Source organism: Psammomys obesus, unplaced genomic scaffold (assembly GCF_907164565.1).
Source record: "Psammomys obesus unplaced genomic scaffold, mPsaObe1.curated_primary_1811, whole genome shotgun sequence".
NCBI lineage: Eukaryota > Metazoa > Chordata > Mammalia > Rodentia > Muridae > Psammomys > Psammomys obesus.
Window position 1 is genome coordinate 51,751,275 of NW_026585895.1, and position 21,318 is coordinate 51,772,592.

General features: G+C 49.9%; 1 protein-coding gene across 1 annotated transcript in view; it reads left to right on the forward strand.

Moving 5' to 3' along the window:
* The window catches only part of Cfap77 (cilia and flagella associated protein 77), a 122,609-nt gene that overhangs the window by 53,435 nt on the left and 47,856 nt on the right, over positions 1-21,318 (forward strand). Inside the window, exons 2-3 of the mRNA XM_055600528.1 lie at positions 15,360-15,459; positions 16,428-16,653. Of these exons, the coding sequence (XP_055456503.1) occupies positions 15,360-15,459; positions 16,428-16,653 (326 nt within the window). The remainder of the gene's footprint in view (positions 1-15,359; positions 15,460-16,427; positions 16,654-21,318) is intronic.

Below are 21,318 nucleotides of genomic sequence, written 5' to 3' on the forward strand. Positions count from 1 at the left end.
CACACACACACACACACACACACACACACACACACACACACACACACTCAGTGATTACAGCTTTGATTTCAATCACCTTGCCTGACTTCTGGGCACTAAAGAAGGCTGTGGAATTGAGTGACTCTCATCAGGCTTCTTTTCTTTTAGTTTTTTGAGGCGAGGTCTCCCTGACTGGCCTGGCACTCCCCCTGTAGACCAGGCTGGCCTTGAACTCACAGAGATCACCTGCCTCCCCAGAGCATGAGGGAGTTCATCACCACCACAAATGGCCTTGACTAGTGGGTAGCTCTTGCTTTCTTTTCCCTCTCCTTTCCCTCCCCTTCCTTCCTCTCCCCTCTCTGTAGATGGATTGTAGAATCTCGTACATGCTGGACAGGTGCTCTACCGCTAGGCTTCATCCTCAGCCCTTGGCTTTCTAAAACAGGTTATCCTTATGTATAGCTCAGACTTAACTCACTACCCTCAGGCTCCCGAGTGTGGGATTTACAAACATGTGTCGCCACATCCAGATATATCAATCTGTTTTTTTTTTCTGAAGGCCTTCAAATGGAGTCTAGCATGGAGACTTTCATTTGCAAAGCATGTCATCTAGCATGCCTGGCTGGGTCAGAATGAGGGGCTTCCATGCCCCGTGTCTTCTCTCTTCATTATCCACCTGTTTTTGTTTGTTTGTTTGTTTTGCCAGGTGGTGGTGGTGCTCCTCCCCCATCTCTCCTCCCATCTAGAACCATCCCCTGTCTGTCTCCCATTAGTAAACAAATATATGGGGGGTGGGGGGAATGGCTCAGTAGTTAAGAGCACTGGCTGCTTCCAGAGGATCAGGGTTCAATTTCCTGCACCTACATAGCAACTTATAGCTGTCTGTTCCAGGGGATCTGACACCCTCACATCAATACACATAAAATAGAATTAAATGAATTATTAAAAAAGAAAACAAATAGGCATTGAGTTCAAATCCTCATGGGATTTGATATATATATATATATATTTGATATATATATTTAATATATATGCATATATATTAAAAAAAGAAAACAGATGGCCAAGGACTTTAATCCCAGCACTCTGGAGGCGGAGTCAGGTGAATCTCTGAGTTTGAGGCCAGCCTGGTCTACAAAGTGAGTCCAAGACAGCCAGAGTCACACAGAGAAACCCTATCTTGGAATAAGAAAAGAAAGAAAGAAACACAGAAAAAGACAAGAAATGAAAACAGTCTTTTAAAAATAATATAGTGTAATAAATATAATGTGATAAAATAAAAAACTAACATATCAGAATTGGGCAAAACAACAACAAAACCAAACAGAAGGAAAAGAGCTCAAAAGCAGGCACAAGAAACAGATCCATCGTTTTGCACACTCAGGAATCCCATACAACAGTAAGCTGGAAACCATAATGCATGCACACAGGACCTGCAGGATAAAAAAAGGGAAGAAAAAAATATATTAATAAAATAGCTTTTTCATTTAATTTGTTTTTTTAAAGGGAGAGCCTTATATAACATTATGAGACAAGGAACAAAGATAACCTTGGGCTCCTTTTCTGCTGGTGTCTCCTGCTGAGCCCACCCTTAAGAATAGTTTCCCCGGTGAGACTTTGTTGGAGGAAACTGAATTTTCATTTGCAAGTGGCTGTCAATTGCAGAGAGCTTCTGGGTTAGGGGTGGGCGTGTGTCCACTTCTCCCGTCAGCGCTAGGACCTGTGCAGACCCTGTGTGCACCGCCTCAGTCTCTGAGTTCATATGCACTTTGATCATGTTTATGTAGAGGGCCTTGTTTTCTTGGTGTCCTCCATCCCCTCTGGCTCTTACACTCTTTCCACCTCGTCTTCTGCACGGTTCGCTGAGCCAGGAGGGGTAGAATCTGATGGAGACCTCCCATTTAGGACTGAGTGTTCCGAGAGGTCTCACTCTCTGCTGTGGGTTCCCATCTGTAGCTGGAGGAAGCTTCTCTGATGATGGCTGAGCAAGGCACTGACCTGTGAGTGAGGCAGAATGTCTTTAGGAGTCATTTTATTGCTTTTTCCTCCTCCTCCTTTCCACTTGGTTCCTGGACTATCTAGTCTCAGAATCTTGGTCACCCAAGCAATGTTGGGTAAGGGTTCCATCTTGTGGAGTAGGAAAGGTCATAAGTCAAATCAGATATTGGTTGGTTTATTTCCACAAGCTTTGTGCCACTGTCACCCTAGCACACTGTCAGTCCATTTTAAGTGTGCAGGTTGGTTGGTGGCTCTCGCTGTGTTCACAGCACTGCACAGCCACCGGCTCTCTTCAGTGCTCTGATGTTCCCTCCATCTGCTTCTTATCTCCTTGGATACACCTGTTCCTTACTTTCCACCTAACTGGGTTCACGCAGCACACAGCCTCTTTGCCTGCCTGGCTGCTTCCCTTTGCATGCCTTCAGCATCCATCCTTACTGTATGTAACCTGTATCCCCACCGCTTTGCTCCTTTTCATGGCTTAGTACTTCTCCATTGTGCGGATAGCCCACGTTTTGTGGATCCATTCATCCACGGAGGCAGGTGGTCTTCTTTGACTGTGGATGGTGCTGCTGTGAGCATGTGTTCACAGGTTAGCCTGAACCCCTGTCATGCTGTGGGTATGTTCCTAGGGGTGGAACCTCATCCTATAGCCAGTTGCCTGTTTGTTCATGCAGAGATAGAGAGGCCGGTAAAGCTGCGGCGACAATGACAAACAGCCAGTAGCAAAAATGACTTCTTAATCAGGACCACCCAAGCCCTCCGCTAAGAACTGATGGGCTCGGAAGGCACCACCAGCACCCCTTCCTGGGAAGGAAGCCCCCCTGATCCTGGGCCGTGGTAAGAACTGTGATCGCTTGGAGGTTAACTTGTTCAAGGTCACGGGGAGTCAGGCTGCCAGAACCTCGGGTGGCTTGGCCTCAGCTCCTTCTCAATCACTAAACTGCCGTGTCCCAGGAACTTGCCAGATGATTTCCTCTTGGATCTGGATGATGTGACGGGGGACAGGCTGGCAGCCATGAACTCCATCCTTACCATGCCAGGCACAGACTGTCAGGAAAATGAGTTTGCCTGCCTTGAGTACGCCCAGCTGCAGACAGCAGGAGTGTGCCTGCTGGTGACTAGAATTCTCCTGACATATTCATAACCCACACATAACGTGTGTGTGACAAGAGAGAGTATGTGTGTGTGTGAGAGTGTGAGTGTGTGTGTGTGTGTGTGTGAGTGTGAGTGACTGCTTTATTCCTGTTTCTTCCAATAGCAGCCTGTCGCCCAGACTTGTACTGCTGTTACTCTCTGTGTCTCCATGGGGTAGGGGTCTGGTAGGCAGCGTGTCTCCCTAAGTCTGTTGCAACCAGGTCATGACCTGGCTGGTGAGCTGCAGGCCTCAGACATTCTATGAGCCCATATGCGCAGGGCACCTGCAGGCTGCCTCCCTGTATCCGTATGCGCCTCTTCCCAGAGCTTCCTACTCCTCCTGGGAGAGAAGTTTCTGGAAGTTCATTCCCCGAGAAGAGAAGGCCTCACGGGCCCAACTGGGGCCTCTTCATAACGTGAAGTGACATCTAGCCATTTTCATTGCTTAAAAAAGCCCTCAAACCCGTGATGATAGTTCCTTCCAATGTCTCCTGTTGGCCTTCCCACCCACCCCCCAAATGCGGTGTCCCCTCATCCACCTAAACCTGCTGCTGAGTTACCGGCCCCCAGAGGCCGTGGCTCTGGGCAGGCGCATCTATACACTCTCGAAGCCGCCGCCTTCTCTGAGTGTAATCAAGCATCGAGCTAAGTAGCAAATAAATCTCCCGATCTCATAAGCCTCACAGCGAGATCATGTAAATGCAAATGAAAGACCTGATTTCAAGCTGTCGAGGGGGAGGGGAGAGAGCGCCAGGGCTCTGTCACCGTGACCGCCTCACTGGGCGAGGGCCATACATCAGGCTCAGGGAGGGAGGCTGGCTGCCCCGGGGAGCAGAGAGCAGCCAGGTGGGCCGGCGGCAGGGTCCGGGCAGCCCGAGGGCTCTAGAGCAGTAGTGTGCCTGCTGCCCCGAGGAACAAGGGCCGGACGGGCGCTGTGTGGACCTCAGCTATCCGGGTGGGCAGGCAGCCGCTGCTGACTGAGCACGCCCGCTGGGCGCCGACCAGGAACTCTCCGCGGAGGGAGGGGGCACAGACAACTCCAGGGACGTGGAACCTACTCGAGCCGCCTAGGTTCCCAGGCTATAGTGGCTCACCTGGGCTCAGATATATGCTTTAAAATATACTATATGAAAATAATAATACATGTATCAAGAAACCCTGCTTTTTGTCCTTTAAAAATGATATTTTGAGAGAGTCTCATGCAGAACAGTCCTGGCCGTCTCCTCCTCCTCCTCCTCCGTCCCCCCCCCTCTCCGTGCTGGGATTATGTAATGCAGCAACGCACCTGAGTCACGTGATGGAGCCTAGGAGTGTGTGTGTGTGTGTGTGTGTGTGTGTGTGTGTGTGTGTGTGTGTGTGTTAGGCAAACGTTCTTCCAACTGAGCTTTTTCTTTTCAATGATAAAAGTGAGTCCTCTGTCTCTTCCCGGTACCCCAAGCTCACATCTTTAACCACATCCCCTCATAAGGCGGTTTGTTTTCTTACAAAATTAAAAAAAATAGCAAGAAATCATGTCTGGATGGTGGTGATATATGTAAGATTTTGAGTCCCGCTGAGTCTTTTTTCCCCACTTGATGTTATTTTACACACCTTTGATCATATGGGGATGTGTTCTTCTGGCGTGTGAATTTTGGTATCATTATGCGACGCTCAGACAATGCACACAGCTCAAAGCCCAGGCTGCCTGGGTCCTTTGATGCATAATGTGCCTCCCTTCCCGTGATTGTTTATCTGAGGCTCTCATTATGGAAATAAATAAATATCCCTATGCTAATAGCGATCACAATTTGCATTTATATTGTGCTTTTCATTGGAAGATCTTAAGTTGTTTTACAGTAATGAACTACCCTGAGCTCAGGCACAGGGCACGTGTGCATATGTATGTAGAATCAGGAAGCTATGCCGATATTTATTTAATAACTACTGGGCAATAACTGGGATTTCATCTCTCTTGGTTCTAATAGGATGCAGGATAGTGAGGAGAGGCTTTACAGTCGCAGACCAAGCAGCTGTTTTGTTGAGATGCTGGCTGAGAGAGTTAACAGGTTACACTGTGTAACTAGGGATGGGGGGGGGTGATTGATGCTTTCTTGGGGTGGACATCCAAGGTGGGTCTGGAACTAAGGCATCCGGCTTCCTGGCACAAAACCTGCCATTTGGGAATTTGAGCTCGTCTCCCCACCTGTCTGGAGCAAGCTCAGTTTGGAACAAACAGCACCGTCTTCTTATACGTGACTGGAAGGAAACGGTGCTCACTGAGGCTGTAGCTGGGTGTGGGGTGGGAGGCGATCATGCTTGGGCTTCAGGGCTCAGCCACTTCTGGGGTTGCCTGTGGGAGACCTGCACCTGCCTGGGAAAGGTTCTGGAGGGGCCATGAGCCTGAGGCAGCTCCAGGGCTGCAGACCCACCCTTACTGGGGATGGTTTTTCAGAGCTCCAATCCTTCCTGTTGGAGGGAGCTGCTGTTGTAGAAGGAACTGGGAGAATCCCAGGGCCCCTGGGATGGGAGAAAGATTGTTTTAATTAGAGCAGAGAGAATGGAACTGAGGCGGAGGGGTGACATGTTAATAAGGTTTAATGAAGCTGTCTGCTGATGGGGACAGCTGTCACCCGGAGCTGTATTCCAGCCAAGCCCTCCCTGACAGAGGAAACCCGGGAAGAGTGCTTTGAAGGAAGCTGGGGAAGGCGGGGTGGCCAGCGTGGAGCTGGGATTCTCCTCTTTGGAGTTGAACATCTGCCCCTCCTGGGGATGAGGGAATCAAGTTAGGGAGCCATGCCTAAATGGCTTCCAAAAGCTCCCAGTTCCCTGGTGTGTAAAAGCAAGCTGTGCCTCTTGCAGACCTTGAGGACTTCGGTGAGAAGTCTTTAAGAATCAGCTGTAAGAATGAGGGATGCTAGATTCTGAAGAGTGATAGGACTTCGTTAGTTTTTTTCCTGACCCTCTGTTTCCCATCTGCCAATGGGAATGATGTCACCTCCCTTCAGGTCGGTCAGTCTGTCAGGCTGAGCACAGACGCTTGACCTTAGCCCAGCTCATCTGTTTGTGCCTGAAATGGACCAAATAGACAGACTTCCACTTTTTTTCCCCCCAGAGCTGAGGACTAAACCTAAGGCCTTGAGCTTGCTAGGCAAGTGCTCTAGAGACCACTGTGCTAAAACCCCAACCACCACTTAAAAAAAAAAAAAAAAGATTTTATTTATGTGTATGTGTGTCTATGTGTGAGCATATACTGCATGTATGTGGTGCCCTGGAAGGCCAGAGGAGGGTGACAGATCCTCTGTAGCTAAGGCTACAGGCAATTGTGAGCTGCCTGATGTGGGTGCTGGGTATTGAACCCAGGACCTCTGCAAGAGTGGCAGACACTCTAAGCATTGAGCTAGCTCTCCAGCCCCCTGTACAGATTTCTTTAAGATTTCTTTGTCCATCTGTAAAATGGGAAAAAATGACCCCACACAAAGTATTCTGTGAGTTCAGGGAGAAGGACAAAAAGTGCAACATAGTATCACAAAAGGAAGTCACAGGGTAGCATGCATGCCTCAGATACAGGAGAAACATAGTGTTTATTCTTTGTTTGGCTTTTTGAGATGAGGTTTCTCAGTGTTAACTCACTCTGTAGACCACGCTGGCCTCAAGCTCAGGGATCCACCTGCCTCTGCCTCTTGAGTGCTGGGATTAAAGGCGTGCACCACCACACCTGGCCTATGGATGTTTATTCTTTTCTTTTCTTCCTTCACTAAAGACAGCATAGTGGTTCTTTGTTCTTTGTCCCAACAACAACCTGCTGTGCGGCCTGCCCCAGGACCTTTGCATAGCTCAGCCTGGTTGCTGGCTCAGAGACCCCTTTTGCACATGGCCGTCTCTTGTCCTTTCCTAAGATGAGGGGCAGGCTGCTGGAGGAGCCATGTGGCCCATCAAAGCTGAGGTTTGTAACGGAGTGGCATCAGCTCCACAGATGTCGGAATGAGGGAGCCATGGAAGAGCAGGTGACCACCAGGGTCTCAGGTCTCCTTACAGCACAGGGGCAGCTGGTCTCTCACACCTGTCACCGCTTGTTTGTCCTAGTCTGGAATTCAGGGTCAGGAGCTCCCCTGAGCACACACGTGCCACACTCAGCTGGTGTCACGCAGCCCCAGGAGGGACCCAGAGTCCCCCACCCCACCCTGGTCAGGCTGCTTTTCTCCTCAGCCTCTGGAAAGCTCCGGAGCACTAGCTGAGTCCTCTGAGGCGAGGAAGCCCCTGTGTTTACTGGGCTCCCCTGCCCTCCCTGAATGCCAGCTGGACTCTTTGTAAAATGCTGATTTGAAACTCGTGTCTCTCTTTTCCTGACCACTTTACCAGACTCAGTAAGACTCAGCTGCCCTGTGGCCAGCTGACCTAAGCGCTGTTTTCTGAAATGGCCACCCTTTCCACATCTCTCCTCACTATTCCACTTATGAGAGCAGCAGCCTCGACTTCTTGCTTCTCCCAGATGCTCCAGCTTGTGTCAAGCTGATAGCACACTAGCCAGCAAGCAGTGGGTAGGACTGAGGGTGAAAGCTGTACCTGGATGTTGGCTAGAGTTCAGTGGGGGAAGCTGGATTGCCATGGCACCTTTCTAGAGACTCAGAGGTACCCAAAGGAGCTGCTCCCTTGGGCTCTCTCTGTGTGTCTCTCTCTCTCATTGTTTTTTGAGGCAGGGTTTCTCTGTGTAGCCTTGGCTGTCCTGGACTTGCTTTGTAGACCAGGCTGGCCTCGAACTCACAGAGCTCCGCCTGCTTCTGCCTCCTTGAGTGCTGGGATCACAGGCATGTGCCACCGATCCTGCCTGTCCAGTGGGTTCTCAAGCCCACCAGGTACTGGGGACAGATGGGATAGAGGAAACAGTGGTGGAGGACTCCCAGAGGCAGGGGCTCTACACAAGGTCCAGGGCTCTTTTCAGCTGTGATGGCTTAGGCACAGTTTGTTACGCTCCGGCTGTGATCTTCAGGGAAGGCAGAGGCGGCTTGCTCTGGAGAAGTCTGAGGCACGGAGGAAGCCTGAACCCAGAAACTGCAGGATGGCTCTCCACTGGTGTGCTGCTGTTTCCCTTTCTGGTTGTCTGCAGAGTTCCCCCGTGGCAAGAGGACGTGCAGAGAAGTGCGGCAGCAGACAGGAAGTCATAGCATGAAGGTTGCATCAGAGGTCATGGTGACCAGTGCCCCCAAAGCCCCTGCAGCTTTCACCCTCAATCCCACCCACTGTCTGCTGGCTAGTGTGCTGTCAGCTTGACATACGTTGGAGCCATCTGGAGCCTCAGTTGAGATAATTCTCCCATCAGATTGGGCCATAGGCAATTCAATCATCTTGACTGATGATTGGTGTGCGAGTGCTCAGCTCACTGTGGGTGTGACCCCTGGGCATGTGGTTCCGGGTCCTATGAGAAAGCAAGCTGTCAATCTCAGCACTGGGGAGGCAGAGGCAGGCAGACGTCTGTGAGTTTGAGTCCAGCCTGGTCTATGTAGTGAGTTCCAGGACAGCCAGGGCTATGTAGAGAGACCTTGTCTCAAAAACAAAAACAGAAACAAAACAGAACAAGATACAAAAACCAAAAAGAGGTGCGGGGGTGAATTGAGCAGGGTATGAGTGGCAAGCCAGTAAATGGAGTCCCTCCATTGCCTCTGTGGCAGCTCCTGCCTTGAGATCCTGACTCAACTCCCCTTCTTCATGGATTACAATTATAAGCCGAAATAAACCCTTTTTTCCCAAAGTTGCTTTTGGCCACAGTGTTTCAGCACAGACACAGAAAGCTAACCAGGGCAGGACAAGGGTCAGAGATGGGCTGCGCCAGCATCTGGGCCTCGCGAGTGAGGGCAGCATGGGGTTCTGTTCCGGCTTTTTCTGGCTCATGCAGGACACTTGCTACCATCAGTGTTTAATTCACCGGGTTCCCCAGTCTCCACTTCACTACTGCTCACTAGTTCAAGGGTTTTGTGTGTCAAAAACCACACACACACACACACACACACACACACACACACACACACACACTTCTCCAGTGTGTTATGTTTGATGTTTTTCCTGTTGCTGTGACCAAATACCCTAAAAAATACCAGCTTCGAGGAGGAAGGGTTTGTTCTGGCCTATGGTTTGAGGGGTGACAGTCCATCAGTGTGGGGAGGGCACGGTGACGGAGGCATGAGGAGGCCAGTCACAGTGCACCTGCAGCCAGGAAACTGAGTCCTCATGCAGCTTGGGATGGTGCCACTCGGGGCTAGAAGCATGCCTCCTGAGTGACTATAAATCCAGTCAGGTTGACAGGAAGGTTGAACCACTGTGGGTGTCCAGGACGTAATGGTTGGATTATAGGCAGATGCTTGGCTCTAATAGCGAATACCAATACCCCCATGGCTGTGCCAGTTCACAATCCCACAGATCACAAGTGTTTTGATAGCCTCAGATTTTGACAGTGCCATTGAACTTTTATTTTGTGCTGTTCAGAGGTTTAATGTTTTGATATGTGGGCCTTGGCTACACAGACATCTTTTTAATGGAGTGTCTATTAAGTATTTTGCTCATTTTTCTGTAGAAGTGTTTTCCTATTTGTTGATTTGTGGCTGGTCTTTATATAGGATGAGTATAACTATAAGAATACAAATGACTTGTCTCACTTTATGGCCTTGGAGGTTTAAGGTGGAGCATTCTGAGCTTTCCTCACTGCACTGCTGGTGCTCTTGACTGTCATTAGGTTTGTCTTTTCTAGAAGACAGTTCACTTCCTAAGAACAAGGCTATATGGCTGTTTTCATCTCAGAACTCTCAGCACAGGGCTCCATGCAAAAAGGGAACAACAACAAAGATCTGTGGAATAAATATAAGCAAGATGTTCCTCAAAGGTAATTTCTGATGGTCACAGCCTTCCCTCTTTTCTAAATCCCAGGCAACAGGTCTTAGGAGCACAAAGAGTGACCTGCCCTCTGCTTGCTTCTTGCTGAAGACGGTTTCCAGCTCCTGAGTCTGTCCATTGTTCCTCCTCCAGCTGGAAGTTGGCCCACCTGCACCTGCCCTGAGGGAGGGAGGGCCTTGCAGAGAAGCCATGTTTTAATTAACTTCCCCAGCAGTCACTGGCGACACCAGAACCTCATCTGTGGCCCAGAGTGAGCAGTGTGGAAGGGTTTCAGAACTAAACCACCCAACAGAGCGCCTTGGGTGCCCACCCAGAACCCCTAGCTCTCCAGGGAGGATGGGGGCTGAGATTTGAGATGTGAAACAAGAGGGAGAAAAATGGCTAGCTGCTCGAGGGAGGAACAGAGACTGCAGAGAGGCTGTTTCACCGAGTGCTGTGTCCAGAGTCACTCGGGACTATTCTAACTCCAGAGATATTGGCAGACGGAGCCTTGGGGAGGTGGTCAGGTCTTGAGAGTGGGCCCCTCATGGCACTTGTGCCCTTCGAGGAAGCAGAGGAGAGTTCCAGATCTGTAGTCTCCATCCTGTGGACTTCACGTGGAAGGCAGCCGTCCGCTGACTGGGGAGGCAGGCCCTTCTCAGACCCAATGAGCTGTTGTCCAGATCTGGGACTTCCACCTTAGGACACGTAGAAAGGACTGATAAGGTTCAGCCGCTCTGTGTGTGGTGAGGTAGTTATACCAGGTTCATCACAGGCCTAGTTCATCTGTGCCCTCAGTCAAGCTGTGTTGCTAGCATCTTTTGTGTTGGTGAGTGCTGGGAGAAAACAAACATAACCTTTAACTATATTATCACATATTTCAAGTCACGTTAAGACTGAATTGCCAGGTCGTGGTGGTGCACGCCTGTGATCCCAGCACATGAGAGGCAGAGGCAGGTGTATCTCTGTGAGTTCAAGGCCAGCCTGGTCTACAGAGTGAGTTCCAGGACAGCCAAGGCTACACAGAGAAATCCTGACTCAAAAAATAAAACAAAACAAACATCAACAACAAAATACAAGATCAACTGGATTATTTCACCCTCTTTTTTTCCCCAAGATTTATTTTTTATTTATTTACCTTATAGACAGTGTTCTGCCTGCATGTACCCCTGCATACCAACAGAGGGCACCAGATCTCATTCTAGATGGCTGTGAGCCACCATGTGGTCGCTGGGACTAAAACTCAGGACCTTTGGAAGACTAGCCAGTGCTCCTAACCTCTGAACCAACTCTCCAGCCCTATTTCACCCTCTTTAAAATCGATTATATTGTTCTAAAAATGTTAAAGTGACTATTAAAACAAATAGCGTTGGGAAAATGGCTCAGTTGGTAAAGTGCTTGCCCTCCAAGCACAAGAACTTGAGTTTGATCACCAGAATTCACGCAGAAAGCTTGGCCTACTGAGCCAGCGCCTGGCTCTGGGAGATTCAGTCGAAAAAAACAAGTTGGAAAGCATTCTGAAGAATGCATGTATGCAAGCACGTTTGCGCGTGCGCGCGCGTACACACACACACACACACACACACACACACACACGAACACTGGCAGACACACCTGCACGCATACACACATGCACTCGCGTGCACTGGACCACTGCCCCCATGGACACACAGCCTCCAGGAGATGGGGTGGAGCCAGCCAAGCGTCAGACAATTGCTGATGTAAGCACTTGCCTTCACACTTCTCCCACAGCCTTGTTTGAGATGTAATTATTATCACTGTACCATCCAGTTCACCTGTCCTCAAAGTTCGTAAGATGCTCTTAGGGTAACCAGAGTCAGGCAATCACCAGCACCGTCCCCTGTAGAACATTTTCTCTCCTCATAGGGAACTGTTCCCCAGTCAGCCATGCCATCCCTCAGCCACCATCCAAGCCTGACCTGGCAGCCTCACACCTTCCTGCCTCTGCGAACAGCCTGTTGTGGGCCTCTGCATGATGGGCTCTCACGGATATGGCTGTCTGTATTTGCTTCTGAAGAGTCATGCTGTCAAGGTCCAGCATGCTGTGACAGATACTGTATCTGCTTCTCACACAAGGACCACAACCTTGAGAGGCAACAAGGAGCCTGTCTAGATGCCATCCCAGAGGCCTCTCCAAAGGAGCCTCTACAGATTATTTTAATTACTATTAAAGGTGGCATACACCTTTAATCTCATCACTTGGAAGGCAGAGGCAGGCAGATTTCTGTGAATTCATGGCCAGAGTAGTGAGTTCCAGGACTGTCAGGGCCACAGACTGAGACCGACTCTAAAATATATATATTTATTTTTATTTACGTGAATGTATGTGTCTATGTTTGGGTATGTGCAAATGAGTGTAGTGCTCGTAGAGGCCAGAAAGGGGCACCAGATCTTCTAGAGCTGGAATTACAAGTATTTGCAAGGCTCCCTACCTGGGTTGGAATCTCTACAAGAGCGTAATCACTCTTAAGCACCAAGCCACTCCTCCAGCCCTGGAGAAGCCTTTTATCTTAGGCACCTGTTGCACACCTGCCATGTGTCACCAGGGAGAAGGACCTTAGTGACTGTGTGACCCATGCAAGAAGGCCTAGAATGGAGCAGAGCACAATGTAATACTGACACTCAGGAGCGGGGCTTTGGTGCAGTTGGCAGAACTCTTGTCTCCCATGCACAAAGCTGTGGCTCTCCAGCACCACACAAACTGGCAACTCAAGCCTGGAATCCAAGCCCTTGAGAGGCAGAGGCAGGAGGATCGAAAATTCAAGATCGTCCTTGGCCTAGTGAGCTTGAGGCCATTTTATGTTACATAAGGCCCCAGCTCAGAAAAATGCACTTGGATGAGGGAGGGACCACTTGGATGAGGGAGGGACCACTTTGAGTTTGGGAATGAAGGTGTGGCGGCAGAGCCAAGGGCTTGAAGGGTAAAGCGTCAGCAAAGAGTGTAGGAGATGAAACTGGGAGTCCTATTGATCCATCAGCTGATAGCGGGGCCACTGTGCCTCTCAGCCACAGGGCTAGTGAGCAGCCAGAGCTGTGAGCAGTGCTGAAGGGTATCCCCTGACTTCTGTTCCTCCACACCTTAGCCTGCTGAGAGGAGACTCTTGAACACCCTGTAAGCTGGGAGCTGCCAGCACCTCTGAATAACCCAATGAGGCTAGCATGGGCAGATCCTGGGATACATAACCTGGTCACTGTGGGGCGCCATCAGCCTGTTCCATGGATACACCGTCAAGAGTGTGTCCACAGGCTGAAGGCACCAGAAAGCCACATGGCCCTGACATTTAGTCAACCCGTGGGTCAAAGACAGAAACCTGGGGTTGCCGACCAGACTCTCCCCCTCCTACCCATGGCCATATGCAACCTCACTCTCCCCATCTGAAAGTGGAGGTGGTGAGCCCTGAGTCCCTAGATAAGTGGTTCTCACCCTTCCTAATGCTATGACCCTTTAATACAGCTCCCCATGTTGGTGACCCCCAACCATAACATTTTTGTTGCTACTTCATAACTGCAACTTTGCCTCTGTTATGAATTGTAATATAAACATCTGATTTGCAAGGTACCTGATATGTGACCCCTGAAAAAAGGTCATTTGACCCCAAGGGGTGATGACCTATAGATTGAAAAGCACTGAGCTAGATGGTTGTGAGAAGTGAACGGGAGCAGGCATGGGAGGAAGCACAGGAGAGTGTTCTCCTGTGAAGAGGAAGGCGTGGAAGATACTCCGGGAGCCAGGCAGGGCGGTGCCTCCAGCCTACGGGAACCTTGGTTATAGCGAGGTATGGAGAGTAACAAAGAGCCTGATCCTGAGTGTAAGAAATAGCATAGAATGGTCCATTGTCAAGACAGAACTGCCTTGTCAGCCTAGGCCAATCGGAAACCGGAAACAGTCAACCCCGGCAGGTGCCTGCTAGTCTAGCTATCCCCACCCAAACTAAAAGTGTAGAGTCAAAAAATGACTACTAGCTGAGTTTGCTTAACGATCCACAAATAAAGTTCATGTAGCTGGAAAGCTTTAAAATCAGCTGAGTATGGGAAGTAGGGACGAATCTGTGCAGGGTCCCTGTTGAGAAAAGACAAAGGTGAGGAAGAGGTGGCTCAGCTGCCACGCCTGCCTATCGGAGTTTCATTCCCAGAACTCACATGGAAGGGGAGGAGTCCCACAACACCCCTCCTGTGCCGGCTAGTCTTATGTCAACACAAGCTTTAGTCATCAAAGAGGAGGCAGCCTCAGTTGAAACAACGCCTCCATAAGGTCAGGCTGTGGACAAGTCTTTAGGGCATTTTCTTAATTATTGATTGATGGGGGAGGGCCCAGCCCATTGTAGGTGATGCAATCCCTGGGCTTGTGGTCCTGGGCTCTATAGGACAGAAGACTGAGCAAGCCATGGGAGCAAGCCAATAAGCAGCATCCCTCCATGGCGCTGTATCAGCTCCTGCCTCCAGGTTCCTACCCTGTTTAATCTCCTGAACTGACCTCCATGATGGACCATGATGTGGAAGTAAGCCAAATAAACCATTTCCTCCCTAAATTGCTTTTGGTCGTGGTGTTTCATCATAGCAACAGTAACCCTGACTGAGACACCTCTGACTGTTCTGCTCCCCCCATAAACAAATGTTTTGGTTTTTAAAGAAATAGAGGAATGTAAGCAGCAGACATGTAAGATTTTGCGCGCGCGCGCGCACACACACACACACACACACACACACACACACACCCTCCAAACACACCAGTACTTAGCCAACAAGGAAAAGCAGGGAGGGAGTAGTCAGCCCTCTGGGCTATGTGACTGTTCTCTGTGCTCAAGGCATGCCCACCACTGTCTAGGTTGATGCCCAACCTTGCAAGATCATAAAAGAAACTGTCTGGCTTTCCCTACTATGAGTCTCCATTGCTCATTCCTGTTTGAGGGTCCTCATTCCTCACGTGGGCTAAATCTGCCTGCCCTGGACAGACACAACCATCCCTTAGGAGTTGTGGGTGATTCGTCTATAGAGTCGGGGGAATGTCTATGGCTGATAACGATGACATCCTGGGAGTCAAAGAGGAGCTTGCTGCAGACCCAGAAGTAGGAGTCACTGTCCAGGTGCCAAGGTGACAGATGAGAACTCAAAGAGGAAGTGGCTCTCTCCAGCCAAGTGTGTTAGGCAGGGAAGCTGGTCCTCTCTCCTTGAACCTCCCTCCATCTTCTTGAACTTATTTCTCAGTTCCAGGAGAGTCCAGATCCAGCTAGCTGCTCTGCCTATCTGTGTACCATGGGTGCTTGGGGACCCCACGCGCAGCTTGCTTGCCCCTCACAGGAAGAACCCTATTAGCCCTGCTGCTGGGGAGACAGTGTCCACCCCAGCTAGGTCTAAGGCTTACCTCAGCCCTCTTTCCCCAACAGGCGGAACTTGGCAAGCCCCGGGAGAGAAGCTGCAGCCTGCCTGGCCTCAACTTTAACTATGGACTCTACATCCGAGGGCTAGATGGAGGGGTCCCTGAAGGTGAGTGGGTGTCTTTAGGAGCACAGAGATTTGAGAGGTGGATTAGGGGGCTCACACCTTCTTCCCCCTCTCAGCCAGCTTTGATAAAGCCGCTTGTCAGGAAAAGTAAGAGGGAAAAAAAGAGATGGTATCCTGGATTGGATCTGGTATCCCGGAGGTAAAACCTTGGCCAAAGGTAGCCCAGGCGGGCTGTCTTCCTTCTGAACAGTCTCAGGGTGATCCCCTGAGGGCTGTGAAAGTCAAAGCTAACTGGTTTGGTTTTGTTGTGATCAAATATTCTGACAACAAAGCTGGGCGGTGGGGCACGCATTTAATCCCAGCACTCGGGAGGCAGAGGCAGCTGGATCTCTGAGTTCGAGGCCAGCATGGCCTACAGAGCAGAACTTGCTCTGTTCCAGGACAGTCAAGGCTACAAAGAGAAATCCTTTCTTGGGGGGCGGGGGAAGGGGGAATTCTGGCAACAAACAATTTAAGGAAGAAAAGGGCCTACTTAGCTCATAATCCTCCGTGACTGCAGGGGAATCGTGGTGGCAGGAGCATAAAGCACCTGGAAACATGACGTCCTCAGTCAAGGGCAGAGGATGGACGCATGCCTGCTCACAGGCTAGCCTGTGCTCAGCCTGACTTCTTTACTCTTTACAGTTCAAGATCCCCTGCGTAAGAATGGTGCCGCCCACAGTGGACTGGGTCTTTCCACAACAATCCACTTAATTCAGACAACTCCTGCACGCTAGCTCCATGAGACTCCATCCCTCCTTGAGACTAAGTTAGCAATCAAAGCTGACCATCACAGGCCCCCTTTGGGATCTCTGGGCAATGGGTCTCTCCCTTCAGATGGCTTGCTTGCCAGGGCCAGAAAGCACTGTCCTCCTGTAGGAGGGGGTGATGGGAGCCCCGAACCCTCTTTAGAAGTCCCAGGTACCTACCTCCCACTGACACTCACCCTTCTGTTGTCTCTTTACCTGCAGCTATTGGGCACTGGAATGTGTTTAAGCAGCAACCCACCTGCCCGCAAGAGCTGACCCGGAACTATATTGCCATGAACCGTGGGGCTGTCAAAGCTGGCCTGGTGACTGCCCGGGAAAATATGCTCTACCGCCAACTTAATGACATCCGAATCAGTGACCAGGAAGACCGGCGACAGAAGGAACCACCCAGTGTCCCTCCCAACATGACCTTTGGGATCCGTTCACGGTAAGGTCAGGGAACCCAGCTCCAACCTTCTCTGTGGCTGCTGAGGGTAACGAGGCCCCCAGGGAGCTGGGAGCCAGAAAGAGAGCCTTAGAGTGGCTGACGCCAAGCTATGGTAGGAAGTAAGAACAGGTCATGCCCTGGCCGGTGAGCATTTGTAAAGTGTGGTAGCACCTTACACATGTGCCTGTAATCCCAGTATTTGGTAGGCAGGGGCAGGAGGGGAATTCATCGTCATTCTTGCCCACATTGCCCATGTTTCAAGTTTGAGGCCAGCCTAGGCTACAAAAGACCTGGTCTCAAAACAAAACAAACAAAAAACAAACAAGCAGATACCACCTGGGGCTGGAGGGAGGGCTCAGACAACCAAGAGCCTGCCGCAGAAGCACCAGACTTGAGTCTGGATTGTGACCGAGGCTTTGCCTCAGTCCCGTACCTGTACAGGGGGTCAAAGCAGTGACTGTTGCCCCTCCCTGCTAAGAGCTCTCAAGACTTCACTTCATTGAAAAGACATTCCTTTTGGGAGTTGGACATAGCCAGCCCTCAGTTCATGCAAGCTGTGCCTCTGATTAAGGTGATGTGATTCAAACTGTAGACCCAGGAGCAAGGAGGTTTGGGCAGGAAAGCCGAGTGAGTAGTGGCTAAGGGCACTTGTTGATTCTGCAGAAAGCCTGAGTTCCCAGCCTTTCGAGGGGCTCACAGCCCTGTGAAAGATCCAGTTCTAGGGGATCTGACACCCTTTCTGGTCTCTGTGGGCACTGCATGCACGGCGCACACGTGTGCATGCAGACAAATGTTCCCATACATAAAATAAAAATACATCTTTTTCAGTTGACTTTTCCATGGTAAACTAGGAGCTGAGACATTTCCTGTCACAGACCACTAGATGAATGTAGACAATCTGGCCTGCACCCTAGAAGCATGGGTTACCCTGAGACGGGAGCTATCTGGCCCCGTAGTCAGGAAGCGAGGCCATGACCACTGTGGGGTTCAATCAGCCACTTCAGACCAAGAGACTCCATGCTTCCCATGGCACCAGGCCTGTTGGCTGCTCACTCTGTTTCCTGGACTGGCCCCTCCCTAGTTCCATGGACTCAAACTGGCCTCCATCTTATTTCTCTCCATATTTTTTACCTACCATCAGCCCATGTGCACAGTGGGTACCTATTTCACCCTGACTCCAGGGAGGGCCATGGGACCAAGCTTGGCCATTCAGGGAATCCAATTCCCCCACCTCCAGTGATTGGCTATGCTGAGCCACTCTTGTTTTGTTTGTTTGTTGGTTGGTTGGTCCCTCTGTTCCTCATGTGTTTATTGTGGCAAAATCCTATCATTTTAACCAGTGGGAGTGGACACATCCCTGTCACTGTCTGCAATCACCAATTGTCCCTTCAGTTGTTTATCTTCCCAAACTGAAGCTCACACCCACCAAAAGCCCCACGAACTCCTTGGCAGAGAAGCCTCTGCTTAGGCCTCAGACGCCATCTGATGACATTCTTAGTCTTTGGGTTTGTGGAAACGGGGTTCTGTGTGTACCTTACAAAACGATGTTAGCTCGGACACAGGTGCACAAGGAAGGGCTATCAGTGGGGTTAAGGATAGCCCAGATGGGTTGGAGAGATGGCTCAGAGGTTAAGAGCACTGGCTGTTCTTCCAAAGGTCATGAGTTCAATTCCCAGCACCCACATGGTGGCTGATAGCTATCCATAATGAGATCTGGTGCCCTCTTCTGCTGTGCAGGCACACATGCAGGCAGAATAGTGTATACATAATAAATAAATAAATAAATCTAAAAAAAAAAGATAGCCCAAGATAATGTGGCTCTGGGCCTGTAGCATTCTAACTCTGCAATCCCTGAAGGTCTAGTCAGTCAGTCAGCCTTTTAGAATGTGTAACACAGGGGCAGCTTTTTCTGGGAACTTCAGTTCCCACCATCTTGCCATTTTCTTCAGACACCAATCCAAAAGCCCCTTTTCATGAGGTCACCCACCTCCTGCTAGAAACACGTTTCTCTATACAACCCTTAAAACCCAGCATGTGGCAGCGATGTGAAACTGATGAGGCAGTGATGCGGCAGTGATGCGGCAGTGATGAGGCAGTGATGTGGCAGTGATGAGGCAGTGATGAGGCAGTGATGAGGCAGTGATGAGGCAGTGACGAGGCAGTGATGAGGCAGTGATGAGGCAGTGATGCGGCAGTGATGAGGCAGTGATGAGGCAGTGATGAGGCAGTGACGTGGCAGTGACGAGGCAGTGATGATGCAGTGATGGGGCAGTGATGAGGCAGTGATGATGCAGTGATGAGGCAGTGATGATGTAGTGATGATGTAGTGATGATGCAGTGATGAGGCAGTGATGATGCAGTGATGAGGCAGTGATGAGGCAGTGATGATGTAGTGATGGGGCAGTGATGAGGCAGTGATGATGCAGTGATGGGGTAGTGATGAGGCAGTGATGAGGCAGTGATGATGCAGTGATGTGGCAGTGATGAGGCAGTGATGATGCAGTGATGATGCAGTGATGAGGCAGTGATGAGGCAGTGATGATGTAGTGATGAGGCAGTGATGAGGCAGTGATGAGGCAGTGATGATGTAGTGATGAGGCAGTGATGAGGCAGTGATGATGTAGTGATGATGTAGTGATGCGGCAGTGATGATGCAGTGATGAGTCAGTGATGTGGCAGTGGTGGCAGTGATGTGGCAGTGGTGGCAGTGTAGTGAGGTGTGGTAGTGGTGAGATACACGGGAACCTTGCTTCTGAGTTCTCCGATTGAGTTCTGTGTTCTTGGATTGCCCCAGCCCAGCTTGGTGATCCTCACCTTGTCCCTGCAGACTGTGGAGTTACAGAAACCTCTCTGAATTTCTTCCCATTTTCTCCTATTTTATATCTGGGCTTCTAGTATGTGATCTCTGTGTTTTGAGTTTTGACAGTCGCTCTCACTTGGGAATTCTCCTCCAATGTACCAGGTGGCGGCATACCAGTAACCTGGCGTTCTCTCTCCCCATCTTTCTATAAACTTTCATGTCAACTTCATTCTAATGTTATTAGAACCTTCACTGGAGGCTACAGGGGCCTGTTTACCCACAGGAAGCTGGGAAGGGTTAACTGACCTCCCCAAATTTATACTAGTCAGGCTTGGCCCAGATTCTTAACCTGGTAGACTTCTCTTTTGAAATGTTTAATATTAGAACATACATTAGCAGTCACGTGACTGAGAGCTCTTATTGGAAACAAGAGAAGTAGAACATTCCGAGAGGTGAGAAAAGTGCCCCAAGGTCACACATCACTGTTGCTGATGGAGCCAGGTCTACAGTTAAGGAGGGAAGGCCCTCCTTAGACTCTCTCCTCTTTCTAATGTTGGCATGGTGCAGACACCCCAAAACTCTGGTCCCTGGGCTGCCTCAGCTTTCCATCCTTCAAGTCAGCTGGGCTCAAAAAGGCCATGCATTACACCATCAGCTCTCAATATAAAAATCTTAAATTGCTATAAAATGGAGTGGCCACAATTCCAGGGTAAGGACGTGATGAAGTGCTGGATGCATCTCCTGTGATGGTAAATGAGCTTTGCATATGCAAATTGAATGGATTTTAAAATGGTATTTAATGACAATTTCGTGGTCGACATTAACATTAATTGCACAGAAATGAAAATGTGGCATTAGGTTGCTGTTAGCGGTGCGTATCCGGCCATAAAGCTCCATCTTTATCAGCAAGGCTCTTCCCGTGTGACAGGGCCACTCCACAAATTGCAGGCCGAGGGCTTTTATAGATCAGAAACATCCCCCAGCCGGCCCGATCAGCATCAGTTTCGCTTTATTTCTTCATAAATGGAGGTTAAATGGCTTCGGGGAGGGCCTGGCTGCCCAGCCTGTGAGGTGGGCCCTCTCCCTTCTGACTTAAATGTCTGGGAACAGTTAAAAGCCCATCGCCCCACCCTGTAATGCGGCTATTACTTTAAAGTTATGGGGCCAGGGCCCATTCCCTGGCGATTTCCTTTAACAAGCCTCCACTGTATTTATTTCTTTACTTTAAAAGCATGTTGAAAACCAAATCAGATTACACTCGACTGCCCAAGAATTGTTGAAGTGATTTGGTTCAATAAATAAATAATGAAGTAAATGGGCACCAGCTACATACCACACAGGCATATTAAGAGTCAAGTCTCAGGCAGCGTAGATATGCTCAAGCCAAGTGTGCCAAGCCCTGCAGAAGCCCTGGAGAGTGTGAAGGCTGCGTACTGGCCCCATCTCTTATGTTTCCCAGGGGTGCACCCCTCTTTCCTCTTTGCCAGACACCCCCAAGCTTAGGCGCATAGCTTCTTGTACTATGTAGGCATCAGATCCGGCTATGGGACGCCTCGGTTACTTTCTTGATGGTGAAGTTCCCACTTTGAAGCGGGACAGATGCTTTGTAGTTAGCAGCCTTGGAGCCCCCTAAAAAGCAGAGCTCTGAGCAGGCATCTAGAATACAGAACCACATGACTCAGGGTCGCAAGTGGAGGAGGGACAGGGGACAAGGCAGAAAGGTTCATGTGTCTCATGTAATAATTTTTTTAAAGGGAAGGAGCCTAGAGAGAGGGCTCAGCAGGCAAAGTAATTGCCAGGAAAGACCTGGCATTGGATTCCCAGAACCCATGAGACCAGACAAACACCCATATCCACAGCACTTC